Source organism: Mesoplodon bidens, assembly GCF_964165515.1.
Source record: "Mesoplodon bidens genome assembly, chromosome: 6".
Classification (NCBI taxonomy): domain Eukaryota; kingdom Metazoa; phylum Chordata; class Mammalia; order Artiodactyla; family Ziphiidae; genus Mesoplodon; species Mesoplodon bidens.
The window spans coordinates 99,593,762-99,613,892 of record NC_138162.1 but is presented as its reverse complement, the minus strand read 5'-3'; the positions used below and the strand labels follow the sequence as shown (position 1 = coordinate 99,613,892).

General features: G+C 52.0%; 2 protein-coding genes across 9 annotated transcripts in view; one reads left to right on the top strand and one right to left on the bottom strand.

Moving 5' to 3' along the window:
- Positions 1-9,040, top strand: part of SECISBP2 (SECIS binding protein 2) — a 39,542-nt gene extending 30,502 nt beyond the window's left edge. For 7 of the 8 annotated variants that reach the window (XM_081238044.1, XM_081238042.1, XM_081238041.1 and 4 more), the window contains 3 exons: positions 6,961-7,115; positions 7,454-7,646; positions 8,093-9,040. In XM_081238044.1, the coding sequence (XP_081094170.1) occupies positions 6,961-7,115; positions 7,454-7,646; positions 8,093-8,208 (464 nt within the window). In that variant the 3' untranslated portion in view covers positions 8,209-9,040. The other variant, XM_081238043.1, reaches the window with a different exon arrangement.
- A 1,055-nt stretch (positions 9,041-10,095) lies between these two features.
- SEMA4D (semaphorin 4D) overlaps positions 10,096-20,131 on the bottom strand; it is a 121,825-nt gene continuing 111,789 nt past the window's right edge. The window contains exons 18-20 of the mRNA XM_081237866.1: positions 15,665-15,874; positions 11,912-12,009; positions 10,096-11,539 (exon numbers count right to left, since the gene is read on the bottom strand). Of these exons, the coding sequence (XP_081093992.1) occupies positions 11,516-11,539; positions 11,912-12,009; positions 15,665-15,874 (332 nt within the window). The 3' untranslated portion in view covers positions 10,096-11,515. The remainder of the gene's footprint in view (positions 11,540-11,911; positions 12,010-15,664; positions 15,875-20,131) is intronic.

Sequence of the window (20,131 nt, the reverse complement as noted above, 5' to 3'; positions counted from 1 at the left end):
CAGGGCAGGTCCAGTCCCAGCCATCAGAAAGGGGTCTCAGGGGACCTGCCTGTTCGGTTGTGTGCTGGCAGTGTCCCCACCACAGTCCCATGGCCGGTGCTGAACTTGAAATGAATCACTCCTCAAGCTCTCAGCCGGCTGCCTGAACCTCTTAAGGCAGTGGGTGCATCGGGTGTTCTGCAGCTTCTCTTCTGGAATCGTTCCAGGCTCTGTGCTTCCTGTGCAGCTGTCCTCCTGGGGACTGCCTCCCCCATCTCCTGTTGGGGTGTGGTGTTCAGTGGCTCTCGTGCACTCCTTTGTCTCGGGGTGTGCACATGCCCCAGTGGCTTATGAGAGAAAGGGTACATGGCGGCACATTTAGAAGATGGTGCTTGAAATCCAGTCTTCCCGATTTCTGACCTTTTCCCCTTTGTTCTCCCTTCTCTCTGGAAGCTTGTGGGACATTCCTTGTGCGCAGGGTTCCGGGAGGTGGGGCGGTTTGCAGGCAGTGCCCTCAGTTCTCGGACGTGCTGTTGGGTTTGTGCTCTGACTCTCCCTACGGTCGGTCCTCTCTAGGCTCTTCCTGGAACCATGCTGCTCAGATGCTGGGCCTCCTGCACTGCTGTCCTCCTGTGACTTTTCCTCTTCTTTCACCTCTTTCGTTTGGTTCTCTTTTCTGTAAGGATTCTTCAGCTATGTCTCTTAATCTTTCTGTAGAGGTTTTTATTTCTGCTATTACTTTTAACTTCTGGGAGCTATTTTTATTGTTCTCTGAAGTTTCTTTGCGTGTTGCAGCTGCCGTTGCTCTGTGGATGTGTTTCCTCCCTGAGAATAATAGTGATGGGAAGTTGCCTTCTCCCCGCATAGCCTCCCTTCCCAGGTGGTTTTGATCGCATGGCGGAGGTTTCTGCAGATACCGGTGTCTGCTATCTTTTTGTCTTTTTTTTTTAATTATTAAATTTTTTTGGCCGCACCGTGGCGCATGTGGGATCTTAGTTCCCCGACCAGGAATCGAACCCGTGCCCCCTGCATTGGGAGCACGGAGTCTTAACCACTGGACCGCCAGGGAAGTCCCCTGTTTGTCTTTAACAGCTATTAAAGCTGACTAGAAATCTGGGGGCGGGGCTGGCATTTAAAGGCTTTGAGCTGCATTTGAGGGCAGTGGTTCTCAAAGTGTAGTGAGCATCAGAGTCACCCAGGAGGCTGGTGAAGACAGATTCCAGAGTTCCTTCCTGAGCAGGTCCAGCAGGCCCCAAACTTTGCATTTCTAGTAAGTTCTTCGTTGCTGCTGTGGATGCCAAGCTAGAACCTCTGCTGCAGGATGACAGCTGGGCTGCTGCTCAGTCTCTCTGACTCCATATTCCCTGGGGAAGAACTCTCTTACCTCCTGCTGGGAGTCTGTGACCTTGTCCTTACACTCACGGTTAGAGGTGTGGGTCCCAGTGTCCCACAGACGTGCCGCCCTGCCCCACCAGAGGCCCGGCACTGGCATGTCGGCTGGGTGAAGTGGGTCTGGACACCAACTTGCTGAACTTCATCTGAACTTCACCCTGTCTCTGAAGTGCCCGGTGCTGCCAGTTAGCTGCCAAGGTCTGGGCATTGAATTCTAGGGTATAAATGGCTGGGTCTAGGGGTTTTCCCATTGTTGGCTTAGGTCAGCTGAGTCAACTGTTTGCGTTTCGGCTTCCAAAACAGTTTTGCTCTTATCTTGCATTCTCCTGTGGATTTTCACCTTTAGAAGACAAACCAGGGACTTCCCTGGTGGCGCAGTGGTTAAGAATCTGCCTGCCAGTGCAGGGGACAGGGGTTTGAGCCCTGGTCCGGGAAGATCCCACATGCCACAGAGCAACTAAGCCCATGTGCCACAACTACTGAGCCTGCGCTCTAGAGCCCAAGAGCCACAACTGCTGAGTCCGTGTGCCACAGCTACTGAAGCCCGCGTGCCTAGAGCCCGTGTTCCACAACAAGAGAAGCCATCCCATTGAGAAGCCCGCGCACCTCAACGAAGAGCAGCCCCCCGCTTGCCGCAACTAGAGAAAGCCCACATGCAGCAACAAAGACCCAAAGCAGCCAAAAAACAAAAAAAGACAACCCAAAAAACGGGAATGTGCGTATTCAGTTGGCAGCCCACCTTGCTCTTTCTTTAAGCCCCCACTCCTCTGACTGTGCCAGAGAATGGAGCTAAGAATGTACTGATGGGCATCTCAAGGATTTGTTACGCATTTAAGATACGTTGTTGAATCATCCGTCCCTCCATTGTTTTTTTGTTTTGTTTTGCTTTGTTTGTTTTTTTTTTGCTTTGAAGCATAAAGAACTCGATTATGTGTTTTAAGAATGTTTATCCCTTGGAAAAGATAGCCAATAGATTGCAGTCATTTTACATGTAAAATTTAGTATTGCCGCCTGGGATTATGTTAAAAGACTGCATTTGCTCCGAGTGGCATTTGCCTGATAATTCTGAACTTAAACTTTAAATGGAAATTGCTTACCCAATTGAGCATTTGCTTGTTTTAAGTTCTCTTCCTGTGGAACTTTGAGAAGTCGGCACTTGGAGACGCTTTCAGCTCTCACTAGTAACGTCGGCTGGCACTGGGCTGAGCAGAACCATCTCGACTTGGCTGCTGTGTCGGGGAAAGCAGGGCATGCTTCCACTGTCCTCTCCCCGGGGGAGTCAGAGAGGACGCGCTGAATTCCCTCAGAACGAGATGTGTGACAACACGTGTGAAGTGTGATGTCATCTACCAGGGAGGCTCCTTGGGGCTGGTCACATGGGCACCCTCTGCCTGGCATGTCCCCACATTCCAGACTCACAGAAGGAAAGCTGGTGTTCAGTATAATCCTCATATGCATTTTGGGTACAGTAGCCACTCTTCCCAGGTGGGGTGACAGGGGTCCTCCCAAAGCCCAAATTCAGGGACCAGAAGGGTCAACCAAGTAAGCTGGCCTTTTCATGGATGGCAGCTGTTGGGCCGGTCGCATTACAGCTCTTTTCTGTACACTGCTGTAACAGCCTTTGTGACCAGCTCCCGGGTTGGGGTGGACACAAGGCAGAGACAGACCCTTGAGTGAGAGGCCATGGGGCTGATGTTGAAGAGACTCGGCCAGCCTCCCATGATAAGCTGAAAAGATCTCACTGTAAGGAGCACAGCCATCGCCTCACCTCTGGTCCTATCTCCCCCTTCTCACCGCCTGCCCAGAACGGTTTTTCCTTGAAAGTTTATGTCCCCAGGGATTCCATCCTCATCATCTTTGATACCCTTCAGGTGGATCTGGGGCAGGGGGGTGGGCAGACTTCAGGGATATGGGGCTTAACCATTAATCCCCAGTCAAACCAGCTGCAGGATGAGTTCCCAGTTCCCTCAGAGCAGTAGGATGTGCATTTGAGAAGTTCCTCTTGAAAGAAGACTAGGTAATCATGTGTAATTAGATACCACGTGATAGGAGATCTTGGGCAATTTTTCCTTCTCATGCGGACGTTGTGTGTTCGCTCAGGAATTGGTCAGTTTGCAGAGGAACCGGGGCAATGCCATGCTGTAACCTCCTTCCAGATGCTAGGTTCAAACAGCTCACCATGCAAGAGGGCAGGATTCAGTGCTTGTTACTTTCCTTTGGGAGTAAGTCCCCCAGATAATTCCCACCACACAGAGGCAACCACCATTGCCATATGTTGATGTGTCCTTGTTAGTCCGTGTGTGTGTGTGTGTGTGTGAGATCTGGTGTCCTGGATCCCAGTTGTGCCTTGCTCTTTTTAGTATCACAGTCTGGCTCGGGACCCTCCCATTCTTCTGGCTTGCGCAGTCCCGGGCTGATGGTCACTTCAGTTGCATTCAGATTTCTGTAGCCGTAAACGAGGATGCACCTTTCACACTGTAGTTTTTTTCTTTTTTATTTGGCCACGCTGTGCGGCATGCAGGATCTTAGTTCCCCGCCCAGGGATCGAGCCCACACCCCCTGCAGTGGAAGCGCAGTCTTAACCACTGAACCGCCAGGGAAGTCCACACGCTGTCGTTTCTTACTGAACATCTCCGTAGGTACGTTCCTAGAGCGAAACGGCCTGTGCACTTATCAGGTTAACGCACATGCCACACTGCCCCCCGGGGACACTGCAGCCCCCGCAGCCGGGCGTGCTGCTTCCTCCTGGCCTCCCCACCCTCTTGGGAAGATTCTGTTAGCATTTTCTTGTGAAGGGGGGTTGAGCACCTTTCCACTTGTTTAAGGGCTTGGCGTTTTCTGTAAATTGTTGATTCTTTGCCCATTTGTCTTTTAGGATGTCAGTCTTTTTTATATTTATGTGTACCTTGTTTTAATAAGAGCCCCTTTGGGTAAGAGTTGTAAATATTTTTGTTTTGTCATGTGCCTGTTTTTCTTTAAACCTTTTTTGGCCATGCAGAGACTTCAGGTGTGTACATACTGGTATTTTTTTATTCTTGTTTTTATTGCATCTAGGTTTTGTCATTCATCGACCTTCCTACTCCAGGGTTATTAAAGATTTTTTTTTCTTAATTCTGTTTTTTCCCTGGGTCTTCCATGTTTTCATTTTTGCTTAGGTTGAATACACTTTCGTCTAAGATGGATCTGTGCAGAGGCTGACCCGCTCGCTGTCCCTTCTGCACCTTGTCCGGTGCTTCAGGGTGCTTTTGCCGACGTGCTCAAGTGCCACGCATTTGGGTTGTTTCTGGACCTTCCATTCTGTCGCTCTTCATCCCCTCGTTTACGTCCTTGTAGTTTTATAGCAAGCTTTAAGACCTGGCGATGCTAGCCTGACGTTAGTTTCCTTTTTCAAAAGGCTGTTCTCATATTATGTATTGGGTTGACCAAAAAGTTTCTTTGATTTTTCAGTAAAAATAGAAGACACATTTTTCATTTGCACCAAGAACTCTATTGAACAACGTATTCACCCTTTTGTTCCACTACCTTCTGCCATTTTTCAGGCAGCTTCATAATTCCATCTTCCCAAAACTTTTTGAGCAAAGAACTGTCCCAGGTGCCTTTTACAGTCTTGCAGGAAATGGAAATTTTTTCAGTCAAGAGATTTTTGTAAAGACTGAAATAAATGGAAATCTGAAGGTGCAGTGTCTGGTGAATATGACGGATGAGTCAGAACTTCCCAGCCCAGCCAAGCTGTAACAGTTTTTGCCTGGTTATCAGAGAAACATGCAGTCTTGCATTATCCTGGTGGAAGATTATGCATTTTCTTTTGACTAATTCTGGACGTTTTTCAAGTGTTGCTTTCATTTCGTCTAACTGAGAGCAGTACTTGTTGGAATTAATCGTTTGGTTTTCCAGAAGGAGCTCATGATAGAGAACTCCCTTCTAGTCCCACCGTGTCTACACCATCACCTTCTTTGGATGAAGACCAGCCTTTGGTGTGGTTGGTGGTGGTTCATTTTGCTCGCCCCACGATCTCTTCCGTTTCACATTATTGTACAGTATCCACGTTTCATCACCCATCACAATTCGTTTTAAAAATGGAACATTTTCGTTACGTTTCAGTAGAGAATTGCATAAGGAAATACAGTCAAGGAGGTTTTTTTGCTTAACTTATGTGGAACCCAAACATCAAAGCGATGAACATAACCAAGCTGGTGCAAATGACTTTCAGTGCTTGATTTGGATATTTTGAGTATGTCAGCTGTCTCCTGAGTGGTATAACGTTGATTGTTCTCAATTAATGTCTTGATTTGGTCGCTATCAACTTCAACTGGTCTGCCCGACCGTGGAGCGTCGGCCAGCGAGAAATCTCCAGCACGAAACTTTGCAAATCACTTTTGACACATTTGATCAGTCACAGCACCTTCTCCGTACACTGCACAAATCTTTCTTTTGCGTTTCCGTTGCGTTTTTACCTTTCTTGAAATAATAAAGTATAATATGCCGAAAATGTTGCTTTTTTTCTTCCATCTTCAGTATTAAAGTGGCTACACAAAAATTCACCAATTTTGATAAGTTTTTTTAAATGCACGCTGAGATGACAGCTAAGTGCTACTAGAGCCATCTTACGGAAAAATAGAACGAACCTTTTGGCCAACCCAATATTTTTTTATTTCTCAAAAAAATCCCACTTAGAGTACGTTACAGTATAAAAAGTTTTACATTAACATAAAATTGACATGTGATCGATCATATTGGATCATTCCATCCAAGAGCATAGGTGCCTTTTGTTTAGATTTTCTATTGTGTTTCACTAGCATGTTGAAGTTGCTCTATAAATCTCTCACGTTTCTTGCCACATTTATCCCCACCCGTTGTGGTGTTTGGTTGCTGTCACATATAGAGTCATTTCTTCCATTTTACGTTCTAGCTGGCTGATGCATGTGTGCATACTGGTGGTTTCTGCATTACTCGTGCACAGACGCCCAGATGTGATCCTCCTGTTGGTGGTAACTCGTCAGTGCTGCTGGGTTTCTGGCTCCACAGGCACGTCACCCGCATGCAGGGCTCCCTTCACCCTCTCTGCTCTCGGTGCCACTCGCTTCCCACTCCTGCCTGGCTGGTGCTTCACTGGGAGGCAGGGTTGGAGGTACTCAGTGACCTCTCTGGGCTCTGGATTTCCATCTCTAAGTGGGGTGCAGCCTCCCCTTCAGGGTTTTGTGAGGATATAGGAGCCAGTCCACAGGAGGCCGTTAGACCGAGGGTGGCACGTGGTATGCAGCAAATACTTACCAAGCCTTCATTTTTCCGTTACGCACAGCACCAGCACCAGCACCAGATGTTGACTTGACGTGGACATGTTTTATCATGTTTTATTGCTTTTAGAAGTGTCTCTCTTGGAGAGTTGATTTCTTCCATGTGGCCGAGAGTAATAGTGTACTTGCACCGCAGTGACTGGCTCTCTCCCGGTGAAACCTGGCCTGGTACACTGGCTTGAGTAAGGAAATGGCCAGGAGTGTCACTGTCTGTCGGGAAAAGCCCTTGGCGGCCAGTGTCTCCAGCGTGCTCGTGTGATGCACTTCCTTGTCATTTTTGTTGTCCTTTGACCAGGTGGGCTGGACGACACCCTGCACACCATCATTGACTACGCCTGTGAGCAGAACATCCCCTTTGTGTTTGCTCTCAACCGCAAAGCTCTGGGGCGCAGTCTGAACAAGGCTGTTCCTGTCAGCGTGGTGGGGATCTTTAGCTACGACGGGGCCCAGGTGAGATGGCGAGGGGGCGCCGGCCTGCCTTGCTCGTGGGAGGGAGTCAGGAGGGATGGTGGTTGTCTGCACTTGCACAGCACAGCAGCCCTGAGCCTCAGGGGCCCCAGTGTTGAAGGCAGCAGCGTTGGTGGCCTTGTTTCCTTAAAAGCATGGAAGTGTGATTCCGAATTTAGCTCCGGGCTCACTGCTGCCACAGAGGAACCTTAAGCAGGCCTGAGGTCAGCACCTGCTCTTCCCTCGGGCAGCACCGCAGGCGGGCATCACCCTGCTTCCCTGTGGAGGGCGCCATTGCCAGTTTGCAGGGGATGTCACCTGTGCTCTCGTTTCTGCCCAAGGACCAGTTCCACAAGATGGTCGAGCTGACGATGGCGGCCCGGCAGGCGTACAGGACCATGCTGGAGAATGCGCGCTGGGAGCTGCCGGGAGAGCCTGGGCCCCTCGCACCCGCGAGCCCGCCCACGCAGGGCCCCAGCTGCTCTGCAGAGGACAGACCCCTGGCCCCTGCCGGGAAAGAGGAGCCACACTACAGTGAGTGCTGGGGGAATGGATTTGGGGTTGAGCCTCCTCTAAGTCTTCATCGACACTGATTAAAAAGGGTGCCCAGGAGAGCAGCATGGCCACTGTGGCAGGACCGGCTGCCAAAGGCCCCGTTAAGACCCGGCCCTTGTTTAAGAGGTGGTCTCAGACTTGGGAGGGCTGGTCAGTGGATGTCTCAGACCTCGGGTCAGATGGCACCCAAACAGAGGGCATCCTTGAGGACAGCTGTATCCCTGGCGGGCGGTTGTCAAGGCCGGCGTGCGCCAAGGTGTTTGGTGCTGCTCACGAGGGGGTTGCAGCTGGGGACTTGGGCTTGAGTCCTTGCCGGGCCCCATCTAGGGAGCTGGTTCACTGGGCAGGCCACATGCTGCTTGCTTTCCAAGAGACTTCCCTGACTGTCCCCGCCGTCCATCAGCTGTGTGCTTTCTTGTTTCCAGTTGAAATCTGGAGAAACCATCTGGAAGCATACACTCAACGTGCCCTGGAACTGGAGGCATCGCTGGAGGCATCGCTGGAGGCTTCGACCTCTCAGATGATGAACTTGAATTTATAAGAAGAGTTCTTTTCCTGTGTGTTTGTGTATTTGGGGTAAGGGGGCGGGGGCTGAAAGACTTCGGGGTCTTTTTCTTCTTCTTCAGTTCTTCGTTGACCTAGTGTGTGTTTTGTATGACTGTTTAATTGGGAAATTAACCAGCGGTGTTTGTAGGCATCCAAAAGCTGCGAGTCCCATGGACAGGCACTTGGTATGCTGGCGGAAACCTTTTCACCAAGCCTCGGGATGTAGCCTTGGCCCTGTGAGTGCAATATGAGTCTGGAAAATGCTGGAAAAGGTGGTACTCGGAGTACTCTGCTGCTAAGGGAGCGTCTCTCCATTGCAGAGTAGCTGAGCCAAGTCAGTCTGTGGAAGGCGGCGGGGGGCCGAGGTGATGTGGCTGGGCGGCAGCGGGGTTCCAGCCTGACGTTCCCAGTCCCGGTGACGGCAGAGCCCTGCGGAAGCCGCTGGACGGGCGCTGTGGGAACCAGTGTCAGCACAGGAGCAGCGGGGTGGGGAGGGGTGCCTTTCTCAGGTTGTGGCTTTTCAGCCGGAAGATTCGGGGGTACTTGGAGGGTTTGCTAAAATGAGCCTCAGGAGGAAAATCGGTTCTCTAACCTGTGACCTTTTGACATAAATTATTCCTTTTATTATTTTGCAAAGAAACAAATGTATATTGAAGTTTCTAAATTTCAGTTTTCATAATCTACCAATATTTTCTTTCTTTTGTAAGTGAACATACTTTGAATGTGGTTTCTATCTTAGAGGCCAGAAGGATAGAAGTTTACTTTCATATTTTCCTGTAAGTAAGAGGGCTTATTTATTTTGAATAAAGAGTGATTATTTAATTTCACTGGAGACTCCAGTCATCTTGGTCTAATCAGTGGTCCTGCGTCCTGATACGTGTCTTTTGGGCACTCTTCTTTGAACTGAAGGGGACTGAGCAGGGATAGGTTTGCTCAGGCTCAGGCTTCTTGGGCCTCGAAGTGGTGACTAACCCTTAGAGACTGTTGCTTTACCTGCCTCGGTCCAGCCTGCTGGCGTGCTGGTCACGGGAAATGGCAGGAACGCGTTTCACTGCTTTGCACCTTGTCAAGCACGCAGGGTATCGTGTGGCCTTGAAAATACTGTTGGTTGGATTGTCATGCCGAATGTACCTCTGAGAGTGAGTGGCCTGTGACAAGCAAATAAAAGTGGAATAAGGAGTTGGAAATGGCCCGCTGCGTGGCCAGGGCTGGCGGCGAGGTGGAGGTCGTCTGTGGGAAGCACCAGTGTGTCTTATCTGTTGTTCCTGGTGTGTGCCCTGCTTTTCCATACACTTTCTGAGCTGTTTAAATGAGGGACATGCAATCTGGTCCGCCAAGCCCTCCATCCTGTCACAGGAAATTTCTCCCTCAGGGCCACCAGGAGGAATAGCAGGGAGGACCCCACCCCGTGTCAACTACAGTAGGTTTGAAAAGATTGAGAGTAAAGGTTCCAAATGAACTTATAGGGAGAAAGTTAAATAGCTTGTCAGCTGCATTCAGCAGTCTAGAATTACAAAACTGACAAATCAGAAAATCATTAAGAAATCTCTGCTAGAGATGCACGTTGTTTGTCCAGAGCCCCCAAGGCCCCTGGGTCTGTGGTATTTGTTCAGATTAGCTGAACAAAGTACGTTGGGTTTTTAACATCGCATTCATTCAGCTCCTGAGAGGGTTCGCTTGTGTGACTTAATGCTGAGTTGCCCTGGCCATGGTGTCACTTTCCTGACAGAGGCCACTGCTGCAGGTGACACAGTGACCTACTCTGTACTGATGGTGCCACAGAAGGTAGGCAGGCTTCCCAAGTACAGACACGCTTCACTGAGCAAACGTAGAAAGAACTCTTTATTTTCTTCCACCAGTTCAGAGAAAACTCATCCTCATAACCGCATTTCCCACCAGGACCCTGCGTGCTGATGTTGTGCTAACTGGAAGTGTCTGTCTGTTTTGTTGGGCGGGAAAGTGCTCTGACTGTATCTAAACTTGAGAAGAATCATAGCACCAAGGAGAGGGCCCCCAGTCTTGGAGCCGTCCACTCCACAGCTGTGGTGGCTGGAGCCTACCCGCACGAGAACCACAGCGAGGGCCGATGGGTGTTTCACCAAAAACCCCGTCACAGTGCGTGGCGGTCCGTGAGCCAGCTCGGCGTCTGCTGGCAAGGTGGGCCAGCAGCTGGGTGGGCAAATGGGACAACTTTAACCCCAAAGCCAGCCGTCCTCAGAAGCCTTGTTCAGAACGGATCCTCTAGGTGGCTGGCTGGAAATGTGTGCTGCTCTTGTACGAAGGTACCCAGCTTCAGGACAAGGGGGTCTGGAAACGGCTGTGGTCATGAAGCTGAGGAGACATCCATTTGCTAGGGTCACAAGAGAGTACAGCTTAACAGAGGTTTTGGTTTTACGATAGACTGGCATTCCATCAAAAAACGTCATTCCACAAACAAAAAGTGATCTGTAAGGTTACAGGCTGAGCAGCTTCGGCCTTCACATTTATACACACACACGGCAGCGTCCCCAGGTGCAGCGTGAACCACTAGGGACCCCGAAGCGTGTGTACAGAGTAGCCTCGTCAGACCCGCACCGCTGCGAGAAGAGCGACTGTGACCCGGGAGATGCACACAGCTGACCTGCTGGCTTCTCCTCCTCACACAAGCTCGGTGCCCGGGCCGTGGCCGCCGGTGCACAGGTGCACACTGGGAGCTTTAGAAAACAGGCCGAAGCTCTGACATCAGTGAGGAATAACACAGAGTCTCTTCAGTCCATGTTTGTTAGCTCCTGAGTTGGGACCTCGGCACTCAAGGTTTAAGGCAAATTCTTGTCATTTTGAAGCCTTGCCCTTCCCTGTCCCTTAGAGTCGAGGGGCTAAGTAGGAAGGTGGCTCCACAGCAGTAAAACCAGCAGTTACGAGGGGACTGGGCTGTTGAGGGGGCAGGGGACGGCCCCTTCGCATGACATGAGATCAGTCAGATGGTGAGGCGTGGCCTGTGGAGCGTAACAGCAGTGCCTCTGGGGGAGGGACCGTCACGCACACTGCCGTCTTAACCAGAGTTTCTGTCTGTAGCCTGTTAACACCTTTTCGGTTTCCTGTTTCTGCCAGACAGGCCATTCTGTCCCATCTAAGCACCTAATTAAAAGAGGTTTCGGCTACCGGCGCAGGTTCACTCAGGCCTCCGTGTTCTCCGCTGAGCAGCCCTGATGGCCTCGTCCAGCAGCAGGGAGGCAGCTCACTGCCCTGGGGGCCTCCAGGGCTGCATGGCAGGTAGACAGCAAGGTCGGCTTGGGGTTGGAGTCAGCACTGCCTCCTGGTGGCTAGGTGTCCTGGTTACAGCGTTCCTGAAAGAACAACGTGGACTTCGAGTTCCTGGCAGAACCGGAGGGCCTCGAGCCCCCTTCCCGTGTGCTCCCCGTGGGGTCTAGGGTCCCGCGGGAGGGAAGCCTGGTGTGCTGAGCTGTGTCTGGGGGTCGCGGTGGCCGTGGGGGCTTCTCGCCAGAACCAACTGGCCCTGCCTGATTTCAGTTTCCCGTAAGGGCCCCACCCTGCGCTGACTCCCTTCCGGGGATCGGCTCCAGGCTGGACGGCTGCGGGTGGCAGGGGTGCAGGTTTCAGAAAGCAGAACTGCTCAGTGGGCCAGCAGGAAGCACGTGGGGCCCACTGGCAGCACGGGCCCCCCAGACCCCTGCCCTCCCTCGGGCCCGGCCACGTACCCACTCCTTCCTCCAGCTGTGCATCATGCGGTCGTGTTCCCCGACCACGGCCCTCCAGGTGGCGAGCTCTCTGGTCCACCTCTCCTGCTGGGTCGCCTCTGCAAGACAGAGGCGGGGCTCCAGGTCTCAGCTTGCCGGCCTTCACGGTCCCCCGGGGGCCCTCCACGCACCGAGGCTGTGCCGCGAGCTAGGTGACGCCCCTGTGCGGGGCCGGGCCGGGCCGGGCCGAGGCAGCCAAGTGGGCAGGGGTGAGGCGTTGACCCCTCGGGCCTCGCCTTCCTGGCTGCAGGGGCTTCCACAGTCAGTGTCCCCTGCCTGCCCTTCCCCGGGCCACCACCTCCCACGGCAGCTGCTCCCCAAGGTCACAGTGGCCCCAGCCCCACATCTCACTGGCCCTTTCTGTGCAGCCAGGAGCGGGGCTAACTCCCCACACCTCACGGGCAATGCAGATACTCTGGGGCTCGGGGCGGGCAGGGGCGGCTGCTGCTTCCCTCGAGTGAGGCGGGGAGCTGAGGTTCAGACAGCTGCTCGGTAATGAGGTCTGGCGCCCCCTTACATCACGTGCTACTCGCCCCGCACTGCCCTCCTTTTGTGTTTGATCCTGAATTTCGAAAATGAGTCACTTGTAGGGGCTGTCAGGGTGGCATGAGTCTGAGAGCCATAGCTTTTCTTTGTAAACGTAAAAATGCACCCCGTCATTGCTTTCAACTATAGCTCATGTGACTCATTTCAGAAATGGGTTCCAGGGACTTCCCTGGTGGTCCAGTGGGAAGACTCCGGGCTCCCACTGCAGGGGGCCCGGGTTCGATCCCTAGTTGGGGAACTAGATCCCGCATGCATGCCGCAACTGAAGATGCCGCGTGCTGCAACTAAGACCCGGCGCAGCCAAAATAAATTTTTTTTAAAAAGCAAGAAGGAAATGGGTTCCGAAGACCTGAGTCCTTCAGACAGTAAGTCAAACTCATACCCTGAGCAGAGCTGAGTAGGCCCAGTGGTGACGGTACCCATACGACCAGCCCTCGGCTGGAGCTGCCCCCTCCCAGGACGACAAAGGGAGGCACCCAGAGTTGTGGACGAGGGCCCTTAGTGGCCCTTCCCTCCAGGGGCCCTGCAGGGGCTCCTGACTCAACACGTGGGAATCCGAATCCCAAAAGAAACATTTCATCTTCTAACACATCCTCACCCACCACCACCCGTACCTTCAGTAAACATGGTGGGGTCTGTGGGGAGATAGAAAATACTGAGCTGTCTTAACTGTGCTCATGCCCTCTGCTGGATTTTGGGGCTACTGTCCGTAGAGTGACTCAGGTCTAGATTTTCTTGCCATCCAAGTCAAGCCCTGCTCCGTACTGGCTGGTGAGCTGCGTGACCTTGGGTGAGTCACTCAACCTTCATCATCTGTGAGCTGTACCTTCCTTAGAAGGCAGCTGAGTTAGATGAGGTCAAGCAGTAACGGCCCCAACTGCCTAGTTGCTTCTCTGGCTGCTCCTCCTTAGCTACTTGCTGATAGCACCGTTCACTTGACTTCTGGATAAGAGGTCACAATTTGTAAGGCACACTTAAGACAAGATTATTCATTTTATCTTGACAGTAACAGGCAAGGGCATTCTACAAAAACGACAGGAACGGAGGTTCTGGGTGGGAGCGAATACTTGTAACTTCCTTTTCTCTGTAACCCCCACTTAAAGGACCTTTTAAAATATGTACATTGACATATAAACTCTTGAAAAAGGACAGAGAATAGGAAACAGCGAAAACCTGAAAGCTGAGAGGCAGAGGGACCGGTGGAAACGGCCCCCGGCAGAATCAGCAGACCCCAGCACACAGGGTCCTGGGCCAGCAGCGGGGAGGCGCTCGGGAGCTCGGGCGACAGGGCGTTGGCGCACAGGCTGCCTCAAAGGCTGTGCAGAAGCAGAAGCACGTGGCCCCCAGGGCCCTAACCTCTCTGCACAGCCGGGGAGCTGCCCGCCTCTGCTCCAGAAGACACTGTGGTCATGGGGAGCACAGGACGGGTGCCCTGGGCAGCCCCCGCACTGAAGGCAGACAGGATGGTGGGCTTTATGTACTGAGTGATGAGGCCCCAGCCTCTGGCCAACCTAAGTCCTCACTGATGGCCCAACCTGAGCCCTGGACGGCCTGCTGCGCCCAGTGTGGGCTGTAGCCGGAGGCCCTCCTCACGACAGTGGACGGGTGCGCGGCAGACCAGCCTCCTCACTAGCGCACGTAGGAATCTCCTGGAGGAGTTAACACGAGGTGCTCCCGGGACCTCCGAGTCGCTGCGCATTTCTAACGAACTCCCAAGTAGCAGGAATGCTGCCTGTCCAAAGACTGCACCTTGGGTAGAAAGGGCCTCGTAGGAGGGATCTTTGTGCCGCGCTCTTAAATGTAACCAACAATCAAGGGTCCCAAGACTTCTGAGGGAAACTAAGACAAAACCACCAAAAAAGGGCAACTGGGAGGGAAAAGAAAACTGGAAAAGCCTCTCCATAACCCTCAGAGAGGGGAGAAGACACCGCATCCACAAGACAAGAAGAGAATGCACTCACGACAGAACAAAATGAAAACCTGAGCAATAAAGTGTGAGAGTGGGATGAAAACTAACAGGTGTGCAAGATAAAGTTGAGAAAAGCTAACAGAAGCAGAGGTGACAGGATAAAGAGAAGACGGACCACCCCAAGTAGCCCAACGTCTTGGAAAACAGTTCCAGAAAGAACAGGAAATGAAGTGGAGAAAAGTGAGTAAGTGTTGAACGCTTCCGAAAGTTGAAGGCGGGGGCGGGGGGGGGTGCTTCCACGTGTGATGGGGCCCAGCCAGGCGCGCACTTGACAGCGCTCAGAAAGACAGTTGTCACACAGGGTCACTGGCAGGCCCCTAGGGGCCAGAAGACGGGGCCAGCCTCACACACCAGGGAATGACTTTCAGGCCAGAACTGTCTACCCTGCTGGACTCTCTAAGTGTGACGATGGAGAAAAGACAGAGGCTCTCAAAACGCTGACTCCCCCCAGGCACCCTGGATGTGCCAGAAGAGACACTTCACAGAAGAATGAAATCGAAGAAAGGAAGGAACGCCGGGAAACACAGCACGAGATCCAACATCAGAGGAATGGAACCTCTGGCCTCAGCGGGAGAGGGCCAGTCCCAGGGAGGTACTTGGCTTCTGGTGCAGAGGTTCTGGGGATGCTGATCACAGGACGCCAGTATGTCTGTACTGACTGGGGACTGAACTGCAGGGTCTGATGTGGAATTAATGACAAGTATGAACCAAGCAAGTAGGAATCGGCACAGTGGTTACCTACGCGGGAAACAAAAGTACAGGAGGGGAAATCATCACAGACTACGGGGTCGGCCAACCTAATAAGGTTAACACAGGGAATTCCCTGGCGGTCCAGTGGTTAGGACTCCGCGCTCTCACTGCCCAGGGCCTGGGTTCAATCCCTGGTCGGGGAACTGATATTCCACAAGCCATGCAGCCAAAAAAAAAAAAAAAAAAAAATGATTGAGTCTTCTATTGGGAGGACGGGGGATTGGCAGCCAGCATGCATTCGTGTGTGCACATGGGTACAGGTGTGTGCGTTTGCAGGTGTGTGTGCACACACACATGCATGCACCCACGAGGCAGACAGTAAAAAGCTAACTCATCCATGTTCGTGAAACCCTACAGGTAATCCCCAGGCTGAAATGTTCCCATGCAAGTCTGCTGCTCGAGGGACAAGGGGAAATAGTGAAGAGGCGAGGCTAGGAGAGCGCACTTACCGAGTCTGGTCACGGTGACCCGCACCTTGGAGGTCTTGTTCCCCGCCGTGGCGAGCGCGGAGCAGCGGTACTCGGCGCTTTCCCGGAGGGCGTCTCGCAGCCAGCTGAGCACGTGGGCCCTGCCATCAGGCAGCACGTGGGTTTGCGCGGGGACACACACCTCCAGCTCTCGCCCGTCCTTCTCCCAGAGCAAGTGAACGTCCGCAGGACCTGGGGGCACACAGACCATCTTCACCACCGGGACCCCCACTAGGGGTCATGGGAACCATGGGAACTATCCTGGCACAGGAGATGGGGGCTTCCCAGATTAGGGGCCTCGTCCCAGCTGGACTCAAAGTGACAGTGCAGTTTTCCCGTAAGTCCCTGTCCTTCCCCTGGAGGAGGCCTGGGGGTGGTTCCCCACTGTGGTCCCCAGTGACCCTTGGGAGCAAAGGGGTACAGACACCTTAGTGCCTTGTGCCCCATGGCTCCCTGCCCTCTGGCCTCCTTGTCCAAGGACCCAGCTCCCTGACAAATGCCTGCTGTTCTGCGTGGACAGCACCGCCCCGGGCGGGCAGGCTGTGAGGCTGACCCTGACCCAGACCTGATCACAATCCTGCCTGAGAATCAGCTTTTAAAAGCTAGATTCCATCTCCGATGCCCGCCAACCTGGGAAATCACGTAAAACATGATTTCATGCAGGATGGACAGCAGTACAAGGCACACATCTGCCTGTGGCTGGGGTTCATTGAGCAGGAAAAACAAATGATAGCGCCACAGGATTAAAAACCAGCATGAGAACAGCCGGCATCAGGGTGTGCTTGCGTGCGGGAGCCTGTGTGAACGGCCAGGTGGGAACGGTGGTGGGCAGACGTTTCTCTGTCACGTGCTGGGCTTTTTAGAAGGGGGAGAGACCTCTAGTTTAGATATGATTACTTTTGATGGATTCGTCGCCAGTCAGGTCCCCGTGTGACCAACTTAGGACCTATTCACCTTTGTGCAGTCCCTGCATCAGTGACCCACCACGTTCAGGATCCTCAAAGAAACTTCCTCCCAAGGGAAGGTGAGACCCTTGAACTGGACAATCCTAGGAATGAATCCGAGACACTGATCAGAACCCACTGAAGCCATTTTTATTGGAAATTAGGAAATGTCCCACAAGGGGTCCCCTGAATGCTGTGGCAACCACCCGTGTTGTCACCGATCAGGAATCACGTTAAAGATTTAGTAACACGGAAAAGTAACAATAACATTATATTAAATCAAGACCATATGTAAGTACATTGTGTATGTATGTACATGTGTGTGGACACATGCACGTGAGAAAAGGCCTAAAAGTGGCCATTGTGCCAGTGGGGCTGCAGCTGGTTACACTTGGCGGGGACTAGGTTTTTGCTCTTCATACTTTACTGAAGTTTCCAAATTCACCACAACAAACAAATACTGATTTTATGATAAAAATAAAATGCTATTTGGAAGAAAGACACATTACACAGGCTCTGGAGGGAATCCTGAAAGCTGTTCAGAAGCGTTTTACACAGCAGCCCCCAGCCTTCCTGGCCCATTGGACGAGCCCTCAGGGGTCTGTTTAGTTGTTTTCTGGGCAGGATTTCTGGGATTTCTGGTGTTTTGTTCTATCACTATAGTTTTGCATATTATAAATTTTTGTATAATATACAAAACAAAGCGTTCTGTACTCTACCCATAGATAACTCTATACATGCTCTCCGTATACATTCAGATGTACATACTTGTACATATACGCACACGTACACAGCCCCACGTCTGTGTGCATCTGCCTGGGCGCCTGTCAGTCGGGCAGAGGTACTTCCTCCCTTTAACTGAATGCACTTGGTGACACCATGTTCCATTTAGTCATTCCCTGGCCAGCAGGCACCTTGGTGGAGTCTAACTTTAAAAGCTGATACGCCCGAGGCATTATTGATTAAGAACGCGAGACTCGTCTCTGAATTTCAGACACTGAAGTCGGTTCTCATCCCCTCGCCCGGCTCAGTGGTGCCGTGCACCGAGCCCCCCAGGACGGGGGCCACGAACATGGGTCACAGGAGCCTCTGGAAGGTTCTCATGACTGACACAGGGACAAAGACCCTGGATCGCCTGAGCTGGGGATGATTCGTCACCCTGAACCACATGGGCCAGGACCTCTCAGGAGCCGAATTCTCCTTCCACCCACAGCGGCCGGGGCTCACACAAGGACAGAAACCACATGTACCTCCACGGTGAGGACGGCGTCAGGCACCGTTAAATGTTCTCTACATGTGTACTGAACGGTAGCAAAACATCACATATGTTAAAGTACTTACGTTCCATTTATTCTTTTTTAAAACTATCCAACTCATTCTGAAGGCAGAGAAGATTAAAGAGAGAGGGAAAGCGATAATTAAAACCAGGCAGCAGGGCCACCACATGACGTCAGCAGGCCAAACCCACCCGTCCCACAGGGGCCCGCTCCTCGGAAATTCGGGGCCACCAGGAGTCTCGGGTCCCAGCCCACCTCAGGATTGCGGGACTGTTGGCTCCGTCCTGCCCGCACCTCGACCCACACCGTCTAAGGGAACCCACTGGTGTAGAGTTGACTCTACTGTGTGACAAAACTAGAATCCCTCTGAGCAATGGCCTCTCGCGGAGGGAAGCCGGCCCATCCTAGAGGCGGAGGGCCTGAGAGTCCCCAGCTGGAGGGGGTTGTGATGGGATCCACCCTAAGTCCTCAGGCCACGTCCTGACAGCTGCCCCACTGCCTTCCGTGCAGCTCCAGGCAGCCAAGCCTTCCTCCAGGCATCCTCCATGTGGTCAACTCTGACCCCAGGCCAGTTGCCCTGGGGCCAACCCACCACCCATACTCACGCCCAGGGTCCTTCCAGCTACTGGGCGGCCGGGTGCACCCCTGGGTGGGGGCGCTCTTCTCCGAGCACCCAGAGGCTGCACGCACCAAGGACACTCACTCCGGATTCCCCGGCGTGGCCCAGAGTTCACACCTGTACAGAAACCAAGAGAACCTACCTGGGAGAGGAAAAGGGGCTCTCCCAGGTCTCCACCACCCCAAGGTCATCAGCTTTCCTCCTCAAAGTGTCTCAAGCCCGTCACACAGGTGCTGGGGCCCTGTGGTCAGCTGAAGAGTGACCCCCAAAATATCCAGATCCTAAACCCTGGGACCTCAGGTGGCAAAAGGCGCTTTACAGACAATGTTGTGGGCCATGTCGGAAGGAGCGGGAGATGCCTGCACGGCTGCCAACTTCACGGGGTCGCTGCAGGAGCGCCGAGGCCCAGGCCACTTCTGCCCCTCTGACCCCGGTGGCTTAAAGGGCTCTGATTTCTAACACTGTAGTTAAAACATGAAAGGCCATCCGAAACCTGAATATGCAAATGTCACCCAAAGTAGAGAGGTTTAAAAACAACACAGGTCTAACTCTGATACAGAAAAACAGTTGTATCAGGAATGAGGGTAGGGCCGTTAGGGTAAAGAGAAGTTCTACTTTTGTTAAAAAATTATATAGATCTATTTCTGTCTGTATACATGTGCACGGTGCGTGTGCAGACACACGCTTTGCACAGATGTGCATATGGACGCGTTATCAATCGTTGTTACACGTACAGGCCTGCCTTGTTTTACTGCGCCTCGCTTTACTGCACTTGGCAGACACTATGTGTTTTACAAATTGAAGGTGTGTGGCAACCCTGCATCGGGCAAGTCTATCGGCGCCATTTCTCCAACAGCATTTGCTCAGTGTCTCTGTGTCACATTTTGGTAATTCTCACAACGTTTTAAACTTTTTCATTATTATTATAATTTTATGGTGACTGTGGTTGGTGAACTTTGATGTTACTATTTCAGCTTGCTGGAGGCTTGCTTGATGACTAGCAGTTTTTAGCAATAAAGTCCTTTTAAATTAGGGTACATAATGTCATGGCATACTTAATAGACTATAGTATAGCGTAAACGTAACTTCTAGATGCATTGGGAAATCAAAAAAATTGTGCAACTCGCTTTATTGCAATAGTGACTTTATTGCGGGGTCTGAAACTGAACTCACAACATCTCCGAGATGTGCCTGTATGTTTTATCTGTATTTTTAGCCAAAATAAAGGTAAATGTGCTCATGTGCACGTAGTGGGAGATTTCTCTGCTTATCTGTACTATTCTAATTTTCCCACAAGGAGCATGGATTATTTCAGAAAAGTGAAACGTGACTACATGCCTTCGTAATTTCTCCAGCTCAGAACCCCTTTTCTGTATTTGTCAGTATTTTCCTAACTCCCCCTAACTGGGCACATACATCGCTTTCAAACGGAAGAGAGCCAGCAGTTAGGAGACGCACCCCAGAACCTGGAATTTGTCTTCCTTACACTGAAGACTCAGGGCCTGTGAATGGAAGTATGGCCACAAGGCACATCATGCAGAGTGCTTTGGACCAAAAAGAAACACACACACACACACACACACACACACAGATGTGTGCATACACGTCC